General features: G+C 37.5%; 1 protein-coding gene across 1 annotated transcript in view; it reads right to left on the bottom strand.

Annotated features, from left to right (window-relative positions):
• Nucleotides 1–1,110: 1,110 nt before the first annotated feature.
• The window catches only part of LOC137989212 (golgin subfamily A member 6-like protein 22), a 25,341-nt gene continuing 8,156 nt past the window's right edge, over nucleotides 1,111–18,295 (bottom strand). Inside the window, exon 5 of the mRNA XM_068835064.1 lies at nucleotides 1,111–1,619. Within this exon, the coding sequence (XP_068691165.1) occupies nucleotides 1,111–1,619 (509 nt within the window). The remainder of the gene's footprint in view (nucleotides 1,620–18,295) is intronic.

The raw sequence follows: 18,295 nt of genomic DNA, 5'->3' as shown, positions 1-18,295 counted from the left end.
GAGTTCGTACTAAGGATGAGCTCAAGTTTTCTAAAATACATCTTGCTGCTGAAATGTCTCCATAAATATCCCTAGGCAACCGTGCAACAGAATCCAAGAAATTAACAGCAACGATAACTTGGTCGATTTTCACTAAAGCTTCGAAGGGGTCTGTTGATACGCTGCTGATGATATTTCGTAATTCTCTTTCAACATGCTGGCGAAAAGCTGCCACAGAGCCGGCCATTTTGGATGTAGACACTGGTTCCCAATCATCCTCAGTTAAGTCAACCGAAAGTTGTTCCCAGACTGTTGAATATTGTAGGCACCATTTACGAAAACAGCGGCACCATTTTCAAAATTAGAGGCACCATAAACAAAAACAGAAACATCATTTACGAAAACAGAGACACCGTTTGCAAAATTAGAAGCATCATTTGATAAAATAGAGGCACCATAAACAAAAACAGAGGCACCATTTTCAAAATTAGTTTCACCATTTACGAAAACAGAGGCACCATTTTTTTAAAAATAGCAGGGGCTGAATTTTGGCGGTAAGGCACCCCATACTTTTACCAAATGTGGTGTAAAGTTTGTGAATGTTGTCGTAAGATAGACCACTATCGGCGATGTTTAGGTCCATTGATCTTTTAATTGGCCCAGTATCGCTTGTGTTGAACAACTTGTCACTGAATGTTAAATCGAGGTCAATCGAGGTGGAGCATGTTTTCAACTGCGTGGGAAACACTTGTGATACTGGAATTCTCAACAATCTCTTTTCTGGAAAGGCTAAGCGATGAGTTAAAAAGAATTTTTCTAAGTGCCCTGACATCTTCCAACGCATCGTGAGCATCGAATTGTTCGTTGAACAGATGAGTGTTAAGACTGCGCATGCTCTGGTTTGGTTTACAATATCCACCAGTCTCAATCTCGACCCCAGAGCTCTTCTCTTGGCTGAGGGAGAGAAGAGCTCTGGGGAACTCTCAAAAAAAGTGTCTTCTTATTGGTTTTCGTAAAGAACAATCAAAAGCGGCTCTAATTGGTGCATTCGTGTTAGCACGAAGAGTGAGCAAGCGCCGTAAGGCTCAAATAGCCATTTTTTGCTATAAGAATCCTACTGCGCATGTTCTCCTACATAAAGTTTCCCAGAGCCTTTGGTGGATCTGAGGCTCTGGTGACGAGAATGCCACCCGTCTCAGCTTCAAGTGCTTTGTGTTTGTCTTTTATCAGATTTTTTACTAGATGTAGGCTGTCGGCAAAGTAGACGTTCATCATGTCATTAAGGCTATCCTTTAAGTTGTCATCACTGTTTAGGAGAAGAATGGGGACATCGAAAGTTCCAGAATTATGTCCAATTAAGACCGTTAAATTATTGGCCACTTCATCATAATTCTCAATTTGTTTTACAAAAGTTAGGAAGTTACAAAGTGCCTCCTCTATGGTTACACTTTGGACAGGATTGTTTCTGTGGTATAATGTTCTTATTCCTCTTATGTTCTTGTTGGTCATACCATTGACAAGGTAGGCGCTATAACTTATGCAACTTTGGGGGAGAATGAAAGTTGAAAATTCACGTCTGCCATTTTCACTCACAGCAGACAGCTGGCATATCTCAGCCAGCTTTTCTGTGCATGTGGTTTCTGTGTCAAAGATGATGAATTGATATTTGTTAGTGGAATCATATGACAAGTGAATGACTTTTGGTCTTGCTGTGTAGGGAGGTAGTACTTCCTCATATCTTCTTAGTTCTCTTTGTGATAATTCAGTAGGCACACCAAATACAATTTGTGGCTATGTTCTTTTGTTGTCGCTTTGATGATCCATACGATGTTTTTGAAATTCATATTTAATCAATACATGTTTCGGATGAAACATCATCCATCGTCAGTTGACAAATGAGAAATAAACTAAAGTTGAGCAATAAATAGTGTAACAAAGTGAGATATAACATGAATAATTAAGGATGAAGGCGAGAACAGAATAAAAACACCCAACCACGAAACAAAACAAAAAAAACCAAACTGTTTAGGCTAAGAAAAGAAACTAATTAGTATGAAAGGGATAAATTAAGATGTTTGACTTGGGAATTTAAAGATGGCTGCTCCCAAAGGATATGCATGGCTTCTTTGATTTTCAATTGGAAACGTGTGGAAGCAGAGTCGAGGATTTTAAAACAGTCTTCTGAACACCGGGAGCGACAATTTTCAGAACCTCTCAAGTGCTTAAATATGTGGGAATGTTTCTTTTGTTGGATGTATCCAGATTTAAACCCACTGATGACTCATATGTGATTCTTTCATTTGCTTCAGTTCTCAATGCTTGTTGATTTTGTTGTTTAGATGACTGGTTCCGCCATCGCTTGAATTCCTTTGTTCCTTTTCGTTATTTGTCACAAATCTCCAACATTTTGGTTGATACAGTAACTGAAACACTTAGTTTACTTACTTTATCACTTTGGGACTCAGAACTGAACAAGTTGATCCGTTGAAACGGTCTCTAAGGTTATACAAATTAGAATTTAGCGATCTCTTGACATGAACAATGTCAGACCATTTCTCAACACCATAGGGGATTTTGTTTTTTATGTCTGCTAATGCTGTGGAATTATCATCCCCAACATAAATGGAAAATTTGACTGCAGATTTAGGAGCTTTACTCAACAGTTCACAGGCCACATCTCTTTCCATTGATTTTGATGATCCACTGTGATTTTTTCGACAGTCATGCCTTTTTGTCCTTCCCAGTTAATTTGTTATGGCTACATACTCTACATGTCTTGCATCTGGTGGAGTAACTAACAACTTTTCCAGTAGTAAGACCCATCCCCCATGACCAGTTGAAGAATTGTGCCCCTTTTCCTTTTTTTTGCCAACCAATATCGTAAGAAACTGTGATTCCAACAAGGCCATCTGTTGATGGACCAGTGGACTGCTTAGCATTTTTTTTTTTCTAAATTCAAGTTCATTTCACAGCTTTCCCTCGCAACTTTCTCTACAGCACTGCCAACTTCCCTTTCTCTTCTTTTAAACAAGCGATGATTCATGGTTGGTATCTTCATTGCAGACACTAAATTATTTAGGTGACTGTGTATTCCTCATGTCAGCATGAAGGGATCCTAATACTGCCCTTGTGTTGATATCGCTAACAAGAGGACCTCGGTTTCCAACTCGGTGTTCTCCAGAGGATTTCACATCATTTATGTGACCACAGTAGCTGCATTTAATGCTAAATATACTACAAAGAACACGTTTTTTCCCCAGTAATGTTTACGAGGGATAATGGACCTTTTGAAGCAATAAATGACCTTCATGGAGTGAATAATTTGTTTCTCAGGCAATGTTTGCATAAAAGCAAATGATAAATCATATTATTTTTTGTCTCATGATGTGGCATGCTAATGTACTTATGAAGAAGAATGGACCTTTATTGTTCCATTTTTTTATTGCCACACCATGTTACTTTTCTATTTGCAAAATGGAGATATCCATGCTGTTATGGATGTTTTAGTTACAACACGGCAAAGGGCCTAAGCATTTCAATATCACATTCCCTTAAATGGGGCAACAAAACAATAAATTGAAGAATATAAATTAATAGTTAAGAAAGGAATCAGAATTCCATATTCAGGGTTATGGAGTCTACACTGTACATGATTAGCAAATGACTCCACTTATCCACAAACCGACTTCACTGTCTCTTCTCTTGCACTTTAGTGAACTAATCTTTTCATCAAATATTGCATCATACATAAACGCCAACAGACATCTCGTTTAATGTATCTTCCCAGTTGTAAATTGTGAAAAAAAAAAAAAAAACCTTTGAAGCTTCTAACTTGTGAATACAGAGTGTACCTTCCAATTGGTGAAATTAATGGTGGCAAATAAAGTATTGTATTGTACTTTGCAGTTTGATTGGCAAAGATGAGTTGTATTTCAGCTTATAAAATGGGTGACAAATTACTCCTTAATTTTGATGCGAAATTGCAACGTTAATTTCTGATTTCACATGTGAAATTACAATGTTGCCATGGCAACTTTTCCTACAGTGCCAAGATTGCGTCTTACGAACTTAATTTTTCACCCATAATGTTAATAGCTAATCAAATGGTATACTCTTGAAATTAGGGAAAAAGTCACATGTGTTTTGTCCAAAATCAAATAAATCCCCGAGCCTTTAGGCTTAGGAAATTATTTAATTTTGGACAAAACGCGCGTGATATGATTCCTTGATTTCACTTGTCACCATGAGATTACCCATACTTAATCTTGTAAAATAATTTCCAAAAATGCCAGGCACTATGACAAACAGATAAATAAGCATCTTCCATCGCTGATAGTTGAGATTTTAATTCACAAACATTTCGATATTAAAATATCACTCATAATATTTTGAACTATTTCTCACAAATGTTCCTTTCTTTATGACTCGGGGATTATATAGCAATTGAAGAGTCAACAACCTTCAAACCAATACAAAAGTTACTCTATTCTACACTAATTTTAATTTAATATTAGTGATGTACTTGTACACAATTGTGTTGTAGTCTACTTGTACGGTAACAATGAAAGGATATTTATCTTAAAAGACGAAAAGTATGATTTTCCTTTTCTTTCCCTACTATTAATTACTTCAAGAAACTTCTAAAGATACCAAGAGACACTCACCTTTCTTACAGTTCGCAGAACGTGAAGTTCAATCAGTCTTGTACCACAAATATCAACCCCATGTTTAGGTATGCTGTAATGAAAATATATTTGCTAATGTATTTACTTTCTGATATTTAATTTTTCAAACCAAAAGGCAAAGTAACAGGAAGGACATAGAAATGGTCGATATAGCTAATTTACAACATTTGAGCCAACATTTGGCACAGTGTTAACGACGTAACAATAAATATTTAGGGCATAAACAACATACCTGTGACCTCGTTTCTATTTTCCTTGGAGGTTCAAAGTCTTGTTCCTCTTCAGGGTGATTTTCGTTGCGTTTGGTTATACATTTTTTTGTTCTGGTCAGATTTGCTACGGATTGAATTCGTCGTTTGGAAACAAAGCAACCTTTGTGTCGCCTGGACTCGTAGTTTGGTTTCTCGTCTTCTCTATCTCCTGCATACGCAATATTCGTCGAGCAAACAAATTACAACCCATAGAACGTGGCGAAGTAGAACAAGCAAAATGTTTTCTGTGGAATGATTTCCGTACAGGTCCCTACTTCATTATGCATGCAGAATAAATTAATTATTCATTCGCGCTATTGTTTTGTAGAACAATACGTATACCCAAGAGAACCGAATATATACATGGGTAATTTGTACTTACGGGATGAATAAAAACGGATCTCATTTTTTCTCTCCCTCCCTCTCTGTCTTCTTTCCCTTCATCGCCCACACCGTTACTCGTTTTTGTCCCAGCTTTCCCCTTTCTATCTCTTTGCCTTGTTCTTATTTCCAGATCCCGCTCGGCTTTTTCTACCATTTTATCCCATGATATGTCACTCGCAGCTTGCCTTGAACTCCGACCCACTGTAAACCTCTGGATTACTTGTCCCTGTTCTTTGCCACTGAGCTAACGTGTCAAGTTCCTAATTCACACCTTGAAAATGATATTTATTTTTAATTCTGGCTGACTATTTACATAACAATGATATGTAATTACATACACGTGCCGCGCCGAGCACCTACAATCGAACTTACACTTGTAGGTTACCGTTAAGAGGTCCCTGTTTTACTACTCTTGAAACAACCCATCCCTTTAATAATGCTAACCGTAACCCTAATTACAACTAAAGGCACTGTTTAGGCTTAAGGTTAGTCCATGTGATAGTTTTAGGTTTTCCAGTATTGCTGTGAACTGTGACCTGCTTTTCCTTCATGCCCCGTGCGTGCGGCACACTTATAAGTTCACTGCGTGGAAGAGTATACCACGCTTAAAGTCTGATTGGTGCATATTTCATGGGAAACTTTCATGCACGAGTTCATTGCAATTAAAATCGTTTCATATTTCCCTTCTTTTAAAGCAAACTTGTGTCTTCGTAATAATCAAGATGGCTACCGAAGTAAAAGGGTCACAGCAATGGGAGATTTGATCATTTGGAAATTGTCCCAGCTTTATAGCCTTTCCAGAGATGTGCATAAAGTGGTGCAAAGAAAACAATTTACTTTCGTCCTCCGTGTCCAAAACCTGTGTGAAAACGCAGTCAGTTGGCAAAGACAAAGTGCCGCATCGGGAGATGGATCTGTTTCGCGATGCTCAAGAAAAAACTGCAATGGATAGCCTTCAATCCGCCAGAACACATATTAATTTTCTGACCGTAAACTTTCCTTGAAAAAATATTAGCCCTAGCTACCTGTGCCCAGAAAGTTTACAACTGCCTACAAGACAAGGGCTAACATCATCTCACCGCAGTTAACCATCGCCTAAACTTCGTCAACACAGACAAACGAGTCCACAGCAGGGCATTGAAAAGACATGATGGGGAGTGAAACGAAGTATGCCTCGTACGGGAACATCCATGGATCTCTACCAAAGCTATTTCCTTGGAAGTATCATTGAGCATATTGCCGATCTCTACAAAGAGCGATAAATCGCAAAATCCCTCTAAATGCACCGTTCGTGATCCTAAATACAGGAAAGGAAGAAAATATACACTTTGCAGTGTCTCGGCGAATTTTTAAGCAGACAGGAAGAACAATTTGACGATGAAAAGAGCAGGTAGCCATTAAATTTCTTATGACAGTACTTTTATTTGGTTTGTTTGTTATGTTTGCGAATCTGAACCCTATTACAACGATTGCTTGAAACTCCACTTGTTGCGCTTATTCTAAAACTGAAAAATGGGTAAAATTGCAGGAAAAGTGCCGAAATTGCAGGAAAAACTGTTCGATTTTCCGTATTTCAGACAGAAGTTCGACCGACTTTTTTTAAGTCCATATAGACTTAGAAAAAAAAACCTCTAAAAAGAAAGATCAAAGCGCCACAGTCCCAAAGGAAGCCTATTGTTATCGCTATTGTTTTCTGGAAACAAAGGAGTGTATGCATAAAGAAGTAGGGACCTGTGCAGAAATCTTGCCGATTTCTGTTGGTATGTCCATCCTATATTTTTATGTCCACTTTGCGAGTCCTTTATATGCTCCCGATTGCCGTCACGATCGATCGAGTTGCCTTGAATTCCCGAAACAATTTTTCTTAAATACACAGAATTGACTTAAGTTGTTCGAGCACGTTAAGTCTCTTTTAAATGCAAATTTCGTCTCCAACAGTACAAAAGTGACCTTGCTCGAAAAAAACCGCACGTCGCCATATTTGTTTTGGTTTCTCGCACCTGTATCGTGGGTCTTACTCACGCTTGACGCAACGAAAGTGAATTACTCTCCGCACGAGGAATCTGGTACCAGCAACCTTAACATGATTCGAGTGCACAGGAAGTGGACACGCACAAAATTTGTATATGTGGTGCAGTGGACCTTTGCATTTTCCTTCACATTTCTTGCCTGTTCTCCTTCTTTTGTGTAGCCAACATTACAAGCTGCATTTTCGCGTCAGGAACTTTGACTTCGGGGTAAAATTTCGATGAGTTCAAAAATTAAGGTGTCGTGTACAGAAGATATGTTTTAGAACTATTATCGACCGGTGTTTTGCGAAAGTTTCAACCTTAGCATTTCCACCTGCTCCTTAACCCAGGGAAAAACCCGTAGCTCCGTTCAATTTTTCAAAAATTCTACCATTTTACGTATAGGTTGCTATGGCGCCATGTTGTCATTCCTAGGTTTTTGGCGCGCGAGAAGAGCATGCGCAGTCTTTTGTAGCTCTGTCGGCGGCTGTTAAGAGCTTTACTTGACGTAGTATGGCAGTGTAGCCGCGACGAGCCACAGAAAGAGCGCGAAACATGTTTAGCAGTTAACCAGGTTTGAGCCTGCGATCCAATCGAAAACCAGTACCTGGTCAGCGGTCATCTAAAAAGAATGACCTCGATGAGCTCCAATCTCGTACCCAGAGTCGTCGGGCTTTTTGGTCAGGGAGTGTGCCCCCGGAGAGACTCTGGGATAATGGTTTTGAACTATTTTTTTTTTGATTGGTCGCTTGCACAACAGTGGCAAGACGACAGGAAGTAGGTAAGTATTTCTGAAACCCCAGAATTTGGAGGGAGATTCATAATTTAAAACTAGTTTTACTGCTGTTTGTTTTTTTAACCTCAGAAATATATAAATCACAAAAATAATAAAACGATGGGGTTGGAATTCTGTCTAATACTGCACGAGAATTTTTCCACGCAGCTAAAAGGTGATTACCATTGATGTTGCAAAAGTACCGAAGGAAAACATTACATCAGTCTCTTTGGAGAGAAATCCGTGGAAGAAGGTCTTGTCGAGGCCATTCAGAGTTACGGAAACATTAAATGGTAGTAGAAGAGGACATTGGTGTAGTTTCCACTTATAAATTTGTCGATCGTGTTGCTTACACGATGGAATGCACGCTGAAACACTAATAATACACTTACTGAGCAGCGTCAGAAGTTTCATCTTCACTCGCTTTTACAGCAAGCCAATGATCATTTCCCCAGTTTCTTTTATGGTGGGTAAGGCTAAAGATTTTGTTTCTCGAACATTTTCAACCCGTTATTGCTACTGATTACTGTTTTCTTTCTTCTGTTTCCATTTAAACTCAAGCATGCGCAATAAGACCGGAACCCATGTTTTCTGAGAAAATGGAGTCCATTTATCGAAGAATTTTAATTTTCCTTGAAGAAATTTTGGATTCTATGGATACGTAGCCTGATATATTAGGAATAACTGAAACTAAACTTAATGAATCTTCTGTTAACAACTTAGATTTGAAAAATTATAAGCTTTTCCGTATTGACTCAAAAACAAATGCAGACCGCCCCCTATATAGCTAATTCTTTGCAAGCTATTCCTCGTTATGATATAGGTTTTGATATGGACCAAGTAGAGTCTACATGGTGTGAAATTGATAATGGAAAAAATAAGAAACCTACTGTAGTTGGATGTATATATAGGCACCCTAATAGTAATCTTCTAAATTTTACAGACCAGTTAAATAATAGCATCAAATCTATTAATCCTGACAAGTGTAACTTGTTTTTGATCGGTGATACCAATATTGACTTTAAAAAGTAAACTCTCATTGCCAGACTGAAGAATACATAAATATGCTATTTTTACATGGTCTTTTACCAATAATTACTAAGCCAACCCGTATAACCAGCTACACTGCTACTCTTATTGACCATATTTACACCAATTCTTCTCACATTGTGCCTGGTATAGTTACTGTTGATATTACTGATCACTTGCCTATATTTTGCATTGTCAAATCTAACTGAGAGAGTTAAATGAAGGTCATATTACAGAGATTTCTCAAATTTCAATGATGAAAGCTTGATACTTGACTTTAATGAATTAGATTGGTCACTACTCCTTAATCCCTCTAAGTCTCTTAATGAAAAAACCCATGATGAAATTGATGCGATACACTTTGTAGTTAACAAACATGCTCCAATCAAGCTGGCCTCGCATGCCAAACAAAAACAGCTGAATAAGCCATGGAGGAATCTATTAAATCTATTAAATTAAAACAGAAGATGTACCCTACCCATTTTTTAGCTATGATTTGAATAGAATTACTGCATACAAAAGGTACGCCACCACTTTGTCACATCTTATTAGTGAGAGTAAAAAAGAATATTTTAAATCTCAATTTGCAAGACATAAGGGGAATTTAAAATCTACTTGGAAGCTTATAGGTAAACTTATTCAGAGGAAAACTAAAGGCCAGTTCCAGCCTACTAGGATTGTACATGGCAACAAGACCTACACAAAACCGCTTGATATTGCTGAGCAATTAAACACATGTTGTAGGCCCTAAGCTTGCTAATAAATTAAATGATGATCCAACTATAAGTCCCACTCAGTATATAAATTACTCCCCCTCTTCTTCTATTGTTATGGTGCCATTGTCTGAGCTTCAGGTTTTTACTCTATTTGCAAATCTGGACCAAAATAAATCTTATATAAATATACCTAATAAATTTATTAAAATGGCTGCACGCTCTTTAGCCTCCCCATTTGCAAAAAATTATAACGAATATATTGAGACAGAAATTGTCCCAGATATATTCAAAATTTCAAGAATAACCCCAGTTTATAAAAATGGAAGCGTTTGTGAACCTGGGAATTACAGGCCGATAGCTATTATCTCTTCTTTTAGTAAAGTTTTGGAAAAATTAGTGTATGATCAGTTTGGCTTCCTTTCTTGAAAAACAAAGTATCTTATTCGAATTTCAATTTGGCTTTAGAAAGGGTCACTCCACCGAGCATGCATTTCTAGAAACTATAGACAATTTTAAAACTGCTCTTGATCACAACATGCTAACATGTGGTATTTTCTTAGATTTCTCTAAGGCCTTTGACGCTATTAACCACCAAATCCTTTTATCTAAAATGTTCAAATATGGTGTACGTGGAACCCCAATCACGTGGTTTTCTAGTTATCTTAGCGGACGTAAACAATATGTAAAAGTTGGTAATGTTGAATCCTCTTTGAAACCTATTACATGTGGGGTCCCTCAAGGCTCAACTCTAGGACCGTTACTCTTCCTATTATATATAAACGACCTACCTATCTCATCGTGTAAACTTAACTTTACTTAATGAATTTTTGCTGATGATAGAAACATTTTCTATTTCTCTAAAAATATTAAAGATTTGGAATCAACTATAAATGAAGAGCTTGTAAATGCGACAAGGTACTGTACTGTGAATAAGCTATCTATCAACTTTAAAAAGACCAGTTATATGATTACTGTATTACCTAGGAAAAAGGTATCTATTAACGTAACAGCTTGTGATATTCAACAGAGAATTGATATTAAGTATTTAGACGTTTTTATCGATGATACTTTAAAATGGGATACCCACATACTGCATGTTAATAATCGATTAGCAAAGAATCTGGGCATACCTAACAAGCTTCGCTATTATGTTTCGATTAGTACTCTTAGGCAACTCTATTATAACCTCGTCTACCCTTATATTTCATATGGTTTGATCAGTTAAGGAACTGCAAGCCAAAGTCGACTTCAAACTGTAAAAAGAAAACAAAACAAATGTATTCGGTCCATATTTTTTGCTTCCAAAAAGAGAAACTGCTTCTATTTACTATAAACTACTCGAAATTCACACTCTTGTCAATGTATTCAATATTAGGATGGCATCCTTTCTCTATAAACTTAAGCATTTCCCTGATAACACCCCAAGAGTTCTTCATAATTTAATAATACCTGTATCCAGAATCCATAGCTATAACACTAGATATGCCTCAAGAGAGGCTTTCAAGATTTACACCGACAGCCTCAGAATTTGGGAAAAATATACCTTATTAAAACTTTTCCTTCATTTATTAAACAGTATAAGCACTACCTCCTTGACAGCCAAATATAATAATGATGATTGGGAAGGAAGGGAATATGATTATTTTTTTCCCTTCCTTCCTGATTGTTATTATTGTTATTATTATTATTATTAGTTATAATTTTTTTTTGTGTGTTTGAACTAAATGTAAGACTCCTTAGATGCAACTCAATGATGTAAATAATATTGTATATTTATGTAAATTTGTTAATTTCTTAATTTATTACTATTAATTTCATTTTATCTGTACTATCTATTTTGCCAGTTCACTTCTATACATATATGTACATATTTTTGTTTTCCTTTCATTTAATTCCTGTGGTAGTGGCCATCTCGAAAGCATTTGCTACTATGGCCACTACGCACTTTTCCACTGTTTTCTCACTCAAGTATAATTAATCTGTTTCCTTCTCTCTTGTAATTGTTATGTCAATTATTTATTTTCTGAAATAGTGCATAATAATAATGAATCATTATCCCAGAGTCTCTCCGGGTGCTCACCCGCTGACCAAAAAGCCCGAGGACTTTGGGTACGAGATTGGATGAACTCTAATTTGAATCCGCGATATAGTCACGTGATACTGGTCAGTGGATACCTTGTTTTTACAGGTCTCAATTAACCATAACATAGATGTCCAATATCAAAGATGTACGCTGTAAACTAGCTGGAGTATGGCCGCGATATGGTCAGATGTTACTAGTCACATTGGCATACATGGATGGGTGGACGGTCGTACGGTCGTATGGTGACCAAAACCTAATTATCTCGCACAGATGGGTTACCATATTTTCTTACCCATGGTGTTCCGTACAGTATGTTGGAATCCGGAATCCAGAATCCGGAATCCGATTCCGGAAACCGGAAACCAGAAACCAGAAACCAAAATTATCCACAACTCGCGAGAACTACAACAACTTACCCACTCCTAGTACGCTCTGCTATAATCCCCATACTCAAGGATTTAACTCTGAGAAAATGTAAACTGTAAAATGGATCGTGACCTTGTTATTCTGGATATTAAAACTTGAGCATAGTGATGGCATCATCAAGCTAAGGAAGTTCACATTACAATAAAGGAAACTTAAAACTTTTTAAATTCATTCTCCTTATTTTTTCACCTGACTTGGTACAAAATTGCCTCTTTTAAAGGGAAAATGCGCCCTGGGGATGTGTTGCGTAAGTGATGGAGCGCAACTGGAGGTGTCGTATAGGTTGAGGAAGAAAATATCGTGAATATGAAAACCTCACGTTGTTTATTGAAGGTAAGTTTGTTCGAGACGTCCCACTTGCATTAAGTGGGGAAGCAAGTAAGCTTTAAAGATTCTGCCGAAAGGCAGATGAATTTTGCGCTTCAAAGTCGACAACAGATGATGTAGTCGGCTTGGGTTAAATGGTTTTTGCACCGTGTTTTCACAGTTCGAACATACCGTGGGCGTCAGAATGGATGTAATTTCATGACACCCAAAACGCCCAAAAAGTAGAACGAAACATTTGCAATAACCACTTAAAACTGTTGCAGAACATAAAAGAAATACAGAAAAAGGAAAGAGAAGCATGGATGGACCCAAAGGACAAGATTCAAACTGATTGCATTTAGGTAATCTTGAAAAAAGTCGGTCCCACGTTTTCAAGGTTACGACAGGTCGCTTTTGCTCAGAATCATCATGTGTGTGATGTAACTATAATTTTATCAGAAGATGGATTCCACATTACCATTTTCGAGTACATAACTAGTGATTATCTAAAGATCTCACGTAAACACCCTGAAATGACATGACATAGCCCGTTTATATTCTCTGCTGTGGTAATAGCCAGAACATAATCAAAGGATCGACGGAAAGACAGTAAAACACAAGCTTGTTTATTTCATAAATATCAAACACTAATATATAGATTTAGCCAGGGCTAAAAGCCGAGCTCCTCATTATTAAGTTTTTGTTTATGGTCATTTATATAACCTGTGAAAATGAAAATGTGAGTGAAGTTTTCTTTCTGTATGGTACGGAAAAAAAGGTTATTGATCCTTTCGGGATTAAAGCATTAGCCCATTTCGAGTGAGTGTAATCCTAGCTCGAGTTTAGGTTTGGCCATTGGTCAGAATCCAGTTCGAACCTCGAGCTCATTTCTTTTAAGGTCATTTCCTTAAAATAGACGTTGTAATATATTTTATTGGAATAAAAGAAGGGGTTCCACGTTTTTGTTTTCATATTTTTTGAGGCTTTTAAGCCTCAAAAAAAGTTTATCGAAATTTGTCTGCACAACCGAAAATGGTCTTAGACTCGAGATCTGTTATTTAGGTTTTATTTTGTCGAAAGCATCTCACTGCTCAATCCCTCAAAAGTGAAGAAAAATGAAATTAAAGATTGTTCATTACTGTTTTTTGTCTTTTGCTTTCTTATGGATTTATAAGTAATCTCATAGTAAAGGGGACGTATACAAAACATGGACCCCAAGTCCATGGACCACCCTTGTGGACCTGGTCCATGGATCCCTTCATGGACCCAGTCCATGGACTACCCCTATGGACCACCTCTCATTTTGTGCAAAAAATCTCTCAGAGATCTAGAGAAAGAGAGAGAGAGAGAGAGAGAGAGAGAGAGAGAGAGAGAGAGAGAGAGAGAGAGAGAGAGAGAGAGAGAGAGAGAGAGAGAGAGAGAGAGAGGGAGAGCAGTGGTCCTCGCACTAATCTGGACATTTTCAGCACTTGTCTCTTATAGACACCTGAAAAATTCAGGTGGAATCCATGACCCCTGCGATGTGAGGACGGTTGGGCGCACTGGTCAATTAGTTGGGCTCGTTTGTTTCGTTGAAGGACTCGATCAATTAAATGTTTGTATATTTGAAGTGCGGGTTATAGACGAATCCCTTTAGAGCCACCAATTTGAAATGGATGGGATATAGGTGTCTATAAGAGACAATTGCTTAAATCAGTAGCCGATAACTAAAGCAAACAACAGCCCTATATTCCTGTTAAGAATGAGAGCAGCAACTTGATGTCATAACCGGATGTTTTTTTTTTCTTTTTTTTTTTTTTTTTTTGCGGAAAAGGTAGTCTGTATGGATTGTAGCCTATGCAGATGTTAAATGCCGTGACATACATGTATATCGTAGTCATGGGCTCCAGCTTAAATTGTCGAGAAAAGTGCGAGTATCGTTTTTCTCTTTCGTCCAAAGATTTATCTGCTTGTAACTTTACAAAATAAGGGGTGGTCCACAGGGGTGGTCCATGGACAGGGTCCACAAGATTGGTCAATGGACCTGGGATCCATGTTTTGTATACGTCCTAGTAAAGGAGATTTTCTTTTAATAATGAAATTTTTTAACACTTCTTCATCTCTGGATATGTCATGCAGAATTGCATTTTTGTTCAATATGCAAAATAAAAACCGGTAGTAGTTTTAATATGCAAGAGATCATACTCATCCTATCAGTTTACGCAAGAAATGATGCATGTGCAGTAAGGATGTGCGATGCTTGTCAAGAGAATTGATTCAAAATGATTTGACCTTATTTTCAGTGCCGATTGCAAGAGTTGATTCCTGCATTGCCTATATTAGTTCGCAAACGGCTTGAAATTACAAGCTTGTAAAACCATCTCAAAAGCTCGGCTTATGTGAGCCAGGAAAACGAAAGATGAGCATTTATACCAGCGGTTATCGTCTCACGTAATCCATCGCTTATGTACATGGAAGTTTCAGAGTATTTTTCTCGTTCAAACGGCCCTATTGAGTGATCTGCGCAGACAACTTCGTCTCCAGAGGAAATGAATCTCAAAAAGACCCTGGGTATTCAAGGGGGCTAGATTGGAGCAGAAATGCAGCCATAGCCCATAGGAGATGCTAAAGGAAATTTGGCGCCTTGCAGTACGTAGAAATGGCGGGAAAACGCGCGCTGCGAAGAGTATTGCGCCCCGAGAGTTGCACTTGGGTCTGTTTCAGCTTTCAGTTTGAGCCCAAACTCAGCTAAAGAAAGGTGAGTGCTGTTTTCTCTGTTCAGAAATATCCTATTGGTAACAACATACGCAAAGAGTTTCATCATTATCGTTTCTTGTAACAAAACGTTTTAACCATTGTTCATCTTCTCTCATGGGCAAACCAAAACTGAAAAAAAAAAAAATGCATTACTTTTATTTTTTCTTAACTTTAACATTTTCAATTATTTTTAAAGCCAGTGTTGTACTTTTGTAATTTAGAAAAACAGCCATGTCAGGGAGACAAGTGGTAAGGAACTCGTAACCACATTTTTGCATTTTGCTGTATTTTGTAGTCGTGATGAACAAGCGAAATAGCGCTGATAAACAGTATTTATTGAAAGCTAACCGTATTAAAATGGGTTCTTAGACTTAAATACTGTTCATCAGCGCTATTTGAAATGGGTTCTCAGTCTTGAATACTGTTTATCAGCGCTATTTGTAGCCAGTCTGGAGTCTGCAGTCTTTCTTTTGGTTTAAAGTTTCAAACACTAATCATGAACAACTAATGTTGACAAAGTATTTTTTTCTCACGAAAAACGATCTATTAAGTCTGATGGGGAGGACAACGAAACGGGTAAGAAAAACATTCTTAGAGCTTTTATGTCCTTTGTTTTGCTCTGGATTTATTTCCATGGTGTTGTTGTATTAAAATCTTACACTGCATAGAATCTGCCTCTATTTAACAAGAGATATTTTTCTTTCACTTTTGTACATAGTCGTTTCTGGAGATGGTTCGCCCGGTAAGTAAGCTTTAGTTATGCAGCCGTGACTCAATACTTATTATTTTTGTTCAAATTTCCTTTTCGTTTGATTTTGGTTTTGGTAAGGTATTGTTTAACTGGTCTTTCAGAGCAGATAAAATTGTTCATTCGCTAGATTATCCTCCCTTCAAACTTGTTTGCTCAAACATAATTTGATTAACAATTACGTCTTTAGAAACGCTGGTACTATATGATTTTCTGAGAGACCCCGTGATCTATATGTAACATCGCATTATTATCTCCATTATATTGCAGAAAACAGAAAGAGAAACTGGAGAAATGGCAAGTGCAATTTATATGACCGTTAAAAGAAAACTAAAACTGCTCATTTTATGGATGATTCATTTTCTAGCTTAGTGGTCTATACTGACCCCGTTACAAATAAAACCTGATCACTTATTTTTGTACGTAGTCGTTTCAGGATATAGTCCACTGGATAAGTGAGCTTTAGATGTGCTGCCTTGACTTTAACCTTATGGTGTTTAGTTAAATGTTTCTTTAGTTTGACTTTGGATTTGGTAAGGTATAGTTTAACTAGTCTTTAAAAGAAGTTAAGATCATTATATTTGTGGCGCGGTGCCCTCATAGTTAGTGTGCTAGACTGCGTTTCGAGTGGTCCGGGTTTGGGTCGTAGCTGAGGACATTGTGCTGTGTTTTCCTTGGGAAGACACTTGACTCTCATGGTGGCTCTCTCCACCCAGGTGTATAAATGGGTACCCGTGTATTTAGTGCTAGCGGTAACCCTGCGATGGACTAGCATCCCATCCAGGGGGGAGTAGAAGTACTCTTAGTCGCTTCATCCTACAGTAACCGCAGATAAACGCCGGCCTGATGGGCCTTCTAGGCGCATAGCAGACTTTACCGTTTACCTTAAGGTCATAAATTGCCACCACTTTTACATTCTTTGGTATTTATGTTAATTAGAACTACTGCCCTTGTTTTGAAAGAAATATTCTTCTGACATTTCCTGGTCGTAACAGGGCTAGAAAGGCTTATTAGCATTAAAACAATGGAATATTTTATTTGGCAGCCATTGTGAAAGAAGTCTGAATAATCCTCCTGTCAAACTTGTTTGCTCAAGTGAAAGTGGATTTGACAATTAAGTCTCTAGAAATGCTATCGCTCTAGCGATGACAGAAATAACCCGGTATTTTCTAACAGGACCCGTAATCTAAATTTTGCATCATTATCTCCGTTATTTTGCAGATGGCAGAAGGAGAAAGCTGAAAAATGGCAAGTGTCTTTTTTATGAACATGTCATAACATCTCACGATTACGTCCATTATATTGCAGAAACAAGGAGCAACAGAGGAAAGAAAAAGAGTAAGCTTAATTCATTTCATTTTGTACATTTCATAATTCCACTGGATATGCTTTAGGTATAAAGTAGGGCCTATATGCGAAATCGTTTAAATTGTTGCTCAAAAAGCAGATACCTTTATCATCAGATTCATGAGTCTGGGAATCAGCTTTTCTCAGCAATCCCATAATTCATTTCATTTTGGGAGGGGTATTTGCATTAAAACAATAGTTATTCAGTTCACTGAAAGTCCCAAGAGTAAATAACTTGAATTGTTTCTATGTAAATATCCCCCTAAAACGTATTGCATTATGGACTGATGAAAATAGTCAATAGCCAATAAACATGTTACAAATGAATACAATCTCTGATCTCTTTCCACGATATCTCAAAATATCGTCATCAATGATGATCTTACAGGGACTATTTAACAATTAGACCCGTAGCTCTTGTGGGCTACGGGTCAATAGCCCATGAGGCGAAGTCGAATGCAGTATGGTGTCTCTACAAAGGTACAGTACCGGTACTTCCAACATTGGATCCAGGTTCTAAAGATGAGCCTACAAGGCTGCAGCTGCTATAAAACATAACTATTTTCCTGCTAATCATGTACCTTTATGTGTAAATTCCTCGGCCATAATGAAAAATCATTCAGTACGTAAATTAATCTATCTGATGGTTTTGTAATGCACATTTCATGAAGGTCCAGTAAGTGCAATTCAACCAAATTATACAAGTAAAAGACCAACAGTATGGGTGATTGGCACATGCCTAGAGTTACTAATAAATTGTAAATTGCAATCAACAATAACAAGTTATTCATGTGGCACCTTTAAGTGTTTCTGAGGAGTTT

The sequence above is a fragment of the Montipora foliosa genome, unplaced genomic scaffold, assembly GCF_036669935.1.
Source record: "Montipora foliosa isolate CH-2021 unplaced genomic scaffold, ASM3666993v2 scaffold_447, whole genome shotgun sequence".
In the NCBI taxonomy this organism is placed as follows: domain Eukaryota; kingdom Metazoa; phylum Cnidaria; class Anthozoa; order Scleractinia; family Acroporidae; genus Montipora; species Montipora foliosa.
The sequence above is the reverse complement of the archived record's forward strand: the minus strand, read 5'-3'. Positions and strand labels throughout refer to the sequence as shown.